Source organism: Micromesistius poutassou (assembly GCF_964030765.1).
Source record: "Micromesistius poutassou genome assembly, chromosome: 21".
NCBI lineage: Eukaryota > Metazoa > Chordata > Actinopteri > Gadiformes > Gadidae > Micromesistius > Micromesistius poutassou.
Window position 1 is genome coordinate 3,458,326 of NC_140291.1, and position 9,749 is coordinate 3,468,074.

The following is a 9,749-nucleotide window of genomic DNA, read 5'->3' on the forward strand; positions in this document are numbered from 1 at the left end:
GGAGGAGCTAAACGACAGGCGATCGCTTTGCGCACATTTTCGCCTGCAGCCATCTAAATACCACGACTAAGCATCGAGAAGGCATGCCTCTTTAAATCAATGCTTAAGCCCTTTGCAGGTTTTATGCAAACAAATACTGGATTTAACAAACAGCCAATTAAAGTCTAAAATGATCCAAATCACTTTCAAGTGTAGCCAACTGTTTCAAGGAAGAATCTAAGTAAAGGTGGTCTGGTCTTATGCGCTCTGCAATGACATTCATTTTACGTGACATTGTAATTATTATGTTTTCCACTTCGGTCTAATCTGACTCATAAACCCACTCTACAAAAGCCCGTTTTATGTCAGACATGTGAAATCCAAATAGCGTAAGTGATCGCGGTGAATTATATCACTTTATTACACCAGGCACCTTAAGAGGCGGGTCAAGCGAGTAAAGTGACAGATCACTCAGCCAGTGCCGTGCCATTTAGCGTGAGCTCATACATAAAGATTGACATGTGCTTTATCAAACCAGAAATCGGATCTCGTCCTCACAGCCAATATTGAAGTTGCTAGGGAGGGCACATTAGTGTAGGTAAGGTTTAATGACACTCCATTGGATTGTAATCAGCGTCATGTCGGATTCATGTAAACTACAACATTGTAACAAAATGGCGACTGTTTAGGTGACATCAGTAACACGGGCCACATTATCATGATCCGCTCCGCTCAGCGGCCACCGCTCCGGGTTCGTTGCGTGTTTATTTGTGTCGTTGTTCGCGTCGCGCCGGAGTCCGGATAATGGTTCGCAGACGCCCCATAAACATCAGTCGGCAGCTGTCAAAAGCCAACGTTGATGGTACGCAGCTGTCATTAAGACCCGAGGCTGGTCCACTGCTCCTTACGTTGATGTGAAGCTGTCAAAGTGGCGTGCTTTCTAGTAACAACTCAACTTTGTCACTGGTTGAGTCTCGCTGGTTTGTTTTTGTATTTCTCGCGGTTATGGTGTAGTTGCGTGTGGCGAATGGATGGCAGTGATTATGAAGTGTGAAGCCAAGTCGGATACTTTTAGTGCAGGTATTGCGGGGCTTGTCGTCGCTGTTTTATACACTAAGTGTAGCCTATAGTGTTAACCATAAAATTGATTTAAAATGGAGGTCAGATTTTTTTGTGTGCTTATTATGGTTTCAAACTATGGATTAAACCACTTAACCACTTAACTATGGATTAAACCGTTATTTCTTGCGTTTGTTTTGACCCATGTGGTTCTCATGTTTTACTCCACACAAGAAGTTCTGAATCCCACTGGACTACTCTTCTTTATTTCAAGTTTACAAATGGCCATAGTCAGTGTGCCAATGTGGATAGCAAATTATAACAAAATTACCATTTAAAAAAAAAAAAGGAATAGATAAACGGTATAACTGTTGAACTGGAGCATTGTTGACATCATGTGTCATATCATATATCATGTGTTACAAAAAGGCTGTCTAACGTAATTGTATGTTTTATCTTTCTAGATCTACGTCTGGAATAACAATCAAGCCCCAGGTGATGTATGGTAACCATTGTGGAATTTACACGAGCCACCTCTTTGTCAAGTTCGACGTGAGACACCTACCTGGAATGTCGCTGTGGTGGAACCTAAGCAGCTGATCCTGGGTTTCGAACATGTGGATGTATCAAATGTTTTGCAGCAGAAAAGGGGGATCTTTATGGCTCGCCTCTTGGCGTTTCTAATCACTCAACCATGGTGAAACTCGCGAACCCTCTGTACACGGAGTGGATTCTGGAAGCGATACAGAAGATAAAGAGGCAGAAGCAGAGGCCCTCGGAGGAGAGGATCTGCCATGCGTTGGCCACCTCGCACGGCCTGGACAAGCGCACCGTGCTCGAGCAGTTGGAATTAAGTGTGCAGGATGGCTCCATCCTCAAAGTCACCAACAAGGGGAGTGCGTCGTACAAGGACCCCGGGCCCCTGGGGCGTCCCGCGCCGCAGCCGCCCGAAGACCCTCCAACGCCGCCGCCGCCGCCGCCCCCGCCACCCCCGCCAACGCCGCCGCCGCCGTCCAAAGGATCTATATGGAATTCTAGCGACCTGCGGCACATCGATTGGAATAAAGTGATTAGGAGGGCGATCGAGGGCTTGGATGATACCCACGGCTCCTCGCTGAAGAGCATCGAGAGGTACCTGCGGAACCAGGGCGACCTGACGCCCGTCGCCGACAACCCTGCCTTCCAGCAGAGGTTGCGGCTCGCGGCCAAGAAGTCGGTCAACAACGGCCGCTTGCTGAAGAACGGCCCGCGCTACAAGCTCACCCTCGGGAACGCCGAGGCCCGGGGCCTGAGGTTCGCGGGCGGCTCTCCGTTGGTCGTGTCGCCGTCGGTGACGCTACTGCCGCACGAGAGAGACAAGGTGAGGCCAGCCTTGGCCCCCCCCCCCGCCCCTCCGCCACCGCAACCTCCTCCTCTGCCGCCACGCCATTATACACATCATCTACCCTCTGTTCTCTGCCGCTTTTTAATCTCAATCATAGTAAAGCTTTGGCAGTGGGACTGAATAATCATTTAAGTCTGGGTGATATAACAATGAGTCTATCCGGTGAGCCCAGGGCCATTTGAATATGATTCATAGAGCGGTGGAAGGAAACGAGGCTTGATGAATCTGGTGATTTTTCACAGGTCAAGTCAGTAAAGTGCAGGAGACTAGACTTGTGGTGTTGAAGACTGGGAGACTAGGCTTTCGGTATTGAGAAGTAGGAAACTAGGCAGATTATTGAAGTGTAGGGAACTATGCTGATAGTATAGAAGAGTAGAATAAATCAGGGTAAGTGTTAAAGATTAGGAAACTAGGCTTAGTATTGAGTAAGAAAGGCTTTATTATCAGAGAGTCTGGAAGTAGGTTAATGATGAAGAGTAGGAAACTATGCACTATATTGAAAAGTAGAAAATGACTCAATATTGAAACGGTTACAAGGCAGTAAAGAGTAGGAAACTAGGCTTATAGTATAAAGAGTAGGAAACTATGCTTATTATTGAAGAGTCTGAAACTAGCCAGAATTGAGTATGAAACTATTTATAGTATTGAAGAGTAGGGAACTGACTCTGATAATATTGAAGCCCAGGTAACTAGGCAGTATTAAAGAGAAGGTTAGAAGGAAGTATTGAAGAGCAGGAACCTTGCTGATGATCATAGGCAACACTGCTGATAGTATCGAAGAGTTGGAAACTAGGCTAATAGCATTGTAGGAAGCTAAGCAGTATTTGAGAGTAGGAAACTAGTATTTTAGAGGAGGAAACTAGGTTCCTTCAGACTATATAATTTTAAGACTGGGAAACTAGGCAGTACTGAAGTTTAGGGAACTACGCTGGTAGTAGTGAAGGGTAGGAAACTAAGCTTATAGTATTGAAGAATAGGAAACTGGGCTCTTAGTGTTGTAAAGTTGGGTACTAGGCTGGTTTAATGGAATAGCAAGAAATTAGGCTTATAGTATGGAAGAGCAGGAAGCCAAGCTTATGGTGTTTTTCATTAGCACTTTTGGCCGTACCATACCGTGCTGATTTGCGTTTACTTTCCACTACCAGTTTAAACGAGCCGAGCCACGCCCGAGATGGACCATCTCTGAGGTCGGGCCAAAGAGAGCTTGACCCACCCCCAAGTGGGCTGCACCCCAGGGTGCTGTTCGGAGCGAGAAATTGACTCCTAAATTGTAGGAATATAGACCTATTAAAAATACAATAAACGCATATCCACTCATGCAGTGTATGGCAAGAGTTTGCTACAGCTTGATTCTATTATTATTCGTTGGTTCTTATAACTATATAAGCATAATTAAAGAGGGTAATGAAGGTTTTAGAGAAGCGCGCCCTGCTGATGTTAATTTGACGATATTCTCTTGCGAAACATAATAGCTTGTTTAAACATGACAGATTTCTTTCAGATTAGGCTTGGTCTAAAGACTGGACATTGGACAATATTTCACTCTATTAGACCGCTGATATAGATGTGAAAACAGGACTTCTCTGCTGAAATAAATCGGCTCTCATTGAGCTATTGAGATCAGAGAGCAACAGGGGGAATATTGAACGTCAAACTGAATTTGTCATTGCGGATGTCATTCTCTGTGTCGCCGTCAGTCTGAAACGACCCAAATATATAAAATGTCTCAAAATAAGCAATACGAGTGTGTGTATGTTGTGGTGTCATCGATTCAAAACGGGCACGTCATCAGATAAAGACACACCTTCAAGCGGGACGCCTTGTTGTAATGGAAATGCAAATCCTGACCACGCTGGGCTGCCGTAGAGAGTCGAACCGCGTCCACCCAGGCCAGTATAGTACAGTGGGAAAACTCCATTATAGTATTGAAGAGTAGGAAACCCTGTTTTTAGTATTGAAGAGTCGGGAACTAGGCTTGGTATTCAACAGTCGGAAACTAGGCTGAAATTATTGAATCCTATGGAACGGGGCAGATATTATTGAAGAGCAGGAGGAAGCTAAGTTATAGTATTGAAGGGTAGAAAACTAAGCCTAAGTATTGAAGAGTGGGAAACTAGGCTTATAGTATTGAAGAGTGGGAAACTAGGCTTATAGTATTGAAGAGTGGGAAACTAGGCTTATAGTCTTTTAGAGTAGGAAACCAGGCTTATAGTATTGAAGAGTAGGAAACCAGGCTTATAGTCTTTTAGAGTAGGAAACCAGGCTTATAGTATTGAAGGGTAACCAAAAACTAAAATCACACCTAAGGGAGAGCAACCTCTCTCCAGGTCAGTGCCGGAGCAGTTGACCTACTGACCCTAACCTTAACCTGGTCCAATCAGGCACTGCTGCAGAACCAGTGTTTACCAGTGTTTCGGTGTCGTTCCCTGTGGTTCTTTAGTGGAGGCCAACCCTTTTTTTAAATTTTATTTCCTTTTTCATTGGTGACGCCGTGACCTTTGTGATCACGGAGACGGCCGAGAGGAGAACTTTTGGAGACTGCTTTGTTTCCTGCTGACGTTGCCGTCCGAAAAGGTTTTGCGTTTCAGTTGGCACTCGGCCGTGGTAACGCATACTGGGAGACGAACACGTTCTCACTAGTGACGGCAGATTCTTTTAACGGGGCTTGACATTTTAAAGATGTCATTGAGTACAGCAACGTTTTTCTTTTTTTTTTTCTTTTTCTTTTTTCGCTCGAATCGGTTCGGTCCAATGCCATGGGAAAGGGGCTCGGAGATTTAGTTGTGAATCCAAATCCCATGCAGATCACATCGAGAGGCCTATTGAATTCAAGTGTGGTTTGATAGATTAGGCTCGGGGTATCAAATGGTGTATAATGTCAGTCACTGGAGAGATTGCTGTCCTGCCCACCACTTTCACAGTGAATAATCAGGAAATGACAGCTTGATACTCAAGCCACAACTGTGACTTTGTGGTCTGGACAAGAGTTTGAGACTGTACGCTCTGAAGAGAAACTGTCCTTGTTAAGAGTCCTTGCAGAGCAAAAGAAGAGGGCCCACTTTTTTCTATATAGTGCTTATTGACTGACATAACCATCCAGTTGAACTTGAATTCTCCCAAAGTGTGTGTGTGTGTGTGTGTGTGTCTGTGTGTGTGTGTGAGGTACTTTAGGGGAAAAGAACAGTCTTGCTTAGGAGAATATTTTGATTCTGAAGAGACTGGCAGGAACAAAGGCAAGGAATGGGATTTTTTTTTTCTTCCTGCCTGTGTTATGCAACCACTTGAGCTCTCTCTCTCTCTCTCTCTCTCTGTCTGTCTCTCTCTTTCTCTGTGTCTCTCTTTCGGTCTCTCTCGCTCTCTCACCCAGCTCTCTCTCTCTCTCTCTCACCCAGCTCTCTCTCTCTCTCTCACCCAGCTCTATCTCTCTCTCTGTGTGAGCACTGTTCTAATAGGACTCCACCCCCAGCCCTTACTCACGACAGCTAGCTCTTGAAGCAGTGTAATTTCCTGTAATGTACTCAATTTGAAATCCCAAAGTTAATCAGTAGCAACTCTTCAAGCTGTTTGTTTTGTGTTTGTCTCAGTTTCTGAGGACATTCCTGTTTGTTTGACTCCCCATACCGAAAAATATTCATTCCATTAGAGTCCTCCTTTGGGGTCTGGGTTAGACTTTTTGTTGTTGTTGTTTTCATTATAGACTCAGTTACAGTTTCCCGTCAATCCTCGGTGTTTCATCAAAGTAAACGTACACATAGTAGCTGTTGGTGCAGCTTGTAAATGCTGCATGTGGGCACTGCTTCTGCCTCCTTAATATTTACTATTGATATGATCCTTCTATTCCGGGTTCTGTACACACTGTAGCAGCCAGAAACAAATCAATTTGTTTTGAGGGGAAGCGGATGGACTTGTTTTGCTGTTTTTCCGATGATGTTCTCGTACACCTTGTGCACCGTGGGCTCACTTAAAGGCTTTTCCTCGTTGCGTTGTCCAACTTGTTTCTGAGAAGAAAACCTAGGCCAAAAAAAAAAAATATATATATATATGCTACCTATAAATATATAAATCACATTCATGCACCCACTGTATATGATATACAGTTCATGAACTATAATGTGTATCTCTAGTGCCACAGATTTTCTTCCCGAGTCACGCACTTACTTGGGTCAACAAAGGAGCTTATCTAGAGCCCCTTTGCCCAAGATCTGGCGGCTATCTCCCCTCTCCCGCCCCTTGTTCTTCCCTGGCCGGCTGGCTCTATTTGTCATACTGTTTGCACAACAGTAAGGCCTTGTATCCAACCGCAGCATCGGCTGCGAGTGTTAAGGAAATTTGAATGCCGGGCTTTCTTTGAGTTTTGCATTTGGTTTCAGATCTATTTTGTGTGACATACTGACAAAGTGGCCCGACTTGAGGTCAGATAACACACCCTGTTGTTCGCCCGTAGCTCTGGACTCGGATAGAAAGTAGAAAGAGTCACACGTCGTCTTCTGGGGGCCGTTTCAGTTTCGGTTGCGTTTTCGTTTAGTTTCTGTTTATTGACCCTGTGTGCTCGACAAAGCACAAATCTTTTTTTGTAACTTTTTCCATCCCTCCTGATATTTCGGTCGTTTTCCGCAGGCCACCCATCGCTCTGCGGCGTAGCCTAGCAGTTTTATCAACGGCCATGTTTATATTCACGTCTTGTGTGAGCATTAATGAGCCACTAATGCAAGCGTGCGTTCTCCCAGTATTTATACAGCGGTTCCACAGATACCCTAATCACCGACATTGCTGTAAACGGCTTCCGCTTCCCCATATCAATCATAACTGTGCTATGACCACAAGGGGGGGGGGGGAAACACAACACGCTCCAGCTGGATCTGTACTGGGGTGGGGGTGGTGGTGGTGGTGATAGTGGTGGTGTTGGTGGTGGTGAATCTTCCACTGTGGGTTCCACTGGGATACTGTCGGCAGCGGTAGAATGGATGACCTTGTCCCGTGCCTGGCGGGGGGGGGGGGGGGGGGAGAAGCGCAGCGGCAGAGCACCTGCAGGTCAGGTGGAGGTCAGAGACACAGGTTGGGGTTGTGTGTTTGGGGGTGGGGGGAGATGGGGTCGCTTAGAATCGTGCTCTGCGTCACAAGACTGAGCACTAATGATGGGATTCCCCAGTGGGGGGGGGGGTGTGTGTCTTCCATAGACCCCCTGTCAATTGATGAGGTCTGGGATGATGATGAGGGGCCTTGTTTATAGCCCCAGCTCGTGAGTGTTTTTTTTTTTATGAACCTCCTTCTCCTCCTCCTCTTCCTCCTCCTCCTCCTCTTGCTGCCTGAGCAGGCAGCTGTGCTCGGTGTTCTGCTGCTCCTCCAGCAGGCCGGTGTTTGCAGTGCCGCTGCGCTTCAAGTGTTGTGTTGGCAACACCGCGTGGTGGTGCAGAGCACTTTGAATACGGCCTCGTAAAGATCTGTGTAATGGGAGTGTGCTGTTTTTTTTTCTAATCATTCATGACCGAGTTGGACTAGAGTGCAATCTAAGCAGATATCCCTCAAACTGTCACTGATCCCTCAAACGGGTTCATATTTTGGCAGCGTTCACCCTGGCTCTGTGCTCTCCGAATGACTTAGATTGTGTGATCTGAGCCGTTCTCACATTCGCAGTACTGAGGGCCTGTGCAGCGACATGCAAGTGCACGTTTTATTATTGATGTCAATATTTCCCAGTTTCTTTTTGATGGTATTAACATATCGACGGTGGTGGTTAATCCTGGTCGTGCAAGCACTATTTTGAGGCGGTATTTCGTTAAAGCCCTTAAACTGTGGGATCGCGGCGTTCTGACGAAGTAGATGAAACAAGGTAGAGTCTGTCGTACACCGCTACCACTGTGTGTGAGACTGGTTAATGATTCAGATCCAGGCTGAGAGAACCTGAATCAGGGAGAGTTCACTTCACTCTCGTTAATATTCTCCGAGCTTGTTCACAGGGCCAGCACTGCCGCTAGGGTCTGTTCCATTCAAATCCTAGAAACAAACTCTGTCTTAACGCCTCTCCAGCCTGGACCACGGTCATGCCCTAGCAGACGACCAGCATGCCCCATGGTTTCACTGATGACGAGATGACAAAAAAGAAAGCAGCCCCCAAAACAAACACACACTCCTAGCCTTGACACCTGCCAGCCGCCCCTGGATTCTGATTTCTCCTGTGTTAAACAATTCTGTTTCTTTGTGTTTCCCCCTACTACCCAGCTCCGAGTGGACCCCATACCCATATGCAGCTTCTGTCTGGGGACGCGGGAGTCAAACCGGGACAAGCAACCCGAGGAGCTGCTGTCCTGCGCCGACTGTGGCAGCAGTGGTAAGTTTCGGGGGGCCTCCGGCGTTGGCTTCGGTCAACGAGACGACACGGAGAAGCCCTTCCATAGTCGTCCGTAGAGCACGGCTCCGCAGTCCGGCACCGAAAGCAGCTCCAGGCCAACGTATGGGGTTTTTAACGGATAATAAGTCAGGACAAACGCCCGAGTACTTGTGGCTGGAGTCCGCGTCACTGAGCGCGTCTTGTGCTAGGATCCGTCTGTGCGGGCGCCTCGTGAGAGACCGACCCCCCCCCCCCCCCCACCCCTCGAGGGTGTTTGTGAGGAGGAGCGCCATGGAAACGGGGAGCGTGCGCGAGGAGGATCTGAACCGAGCGCGAGCCGTAATGGGCAAAAGAAGGGCAAATGCCCAGTAAGTGGCCATTATGGTTTGAAATAAGCTAAGTAATTTCGGCTCTATTCAGAGCGCACCGGCGCGGCGTGACGCACGCCAGCGAGAGTGGATCAAAGATCAGCCGTTTTTTTTCCCGCCGCCGTTTGTCTGCGTTTTTTTTTTTTCCCCCCGTCGCCCGTTCCTTTTGTGGCGGAATAAAATTGCGAGGTGGCCCCCCCCCCCCTCCATAAAATTACCTCGCCGAAGGAGTCCACTTTGTGTTTGAACAATTATTTAAATGCCGTAAGGAATTGTTCGCCCGGTGACATTTTTATAGCTCAAATTTGACTAAGTACACGGAGGTGGTTTTCATTAACCGCTTATAGTGTACACAAATTGTGCGCTCACTGTAAAACAGCTGTTTTACAACCAGCCGCCGCAGCCCCGGCGAGGGCCAAGGCATGCTTTTACATGACTTTCATGGATTGCTTCCATTAGAACGAGTGCCGCGACTGTTTCTGCCTCATTAAGATCAAATTATCTGTAATTAGCCGCTCAGATGTTTGATACTGTTCTTAGACGCCACGTGTGTGGTTAAAAAAAAAAAAAAAAAAAACGAAAAAAAGGAAGAAAAAAAAATATGGAGGCAAGAAAGGGAGACGACGGAAAA

General features: G+C 46.8%; 1 protein-coding gene across 1 annotated transcript in view; it reads left to right on the forward strand.

Moving 5' to 3' along the window:
• Positions 1 to 656: 656 nt before the first annotated feature.
• kat6b (K(lysine) acetyltransferase 6B) overlaps positions 657 to 9,749 on the forward strand; it is a 21,011-nt gene continuing 11,918 nt past the window's right edge. The window contains exons 1-3 of the mRNA XM_084485554.1: positions 657 to 841; positions 1,503 to 2,398; positions 8,642 to 8,823. Coding sequence (XP_084341680.1) covers positions 1,733 to 2,398; positions 8,642 to 8,823 — 848 coding nt within the window. The 5' untranslated portion in view covers positions 657 to 841; positions 1,503 to 1,732. The remainder of the gene's footprint in view (positions 842 to 1,502; positions 2,399 to 8,641; positions 8,824 to 9,749) is intronic.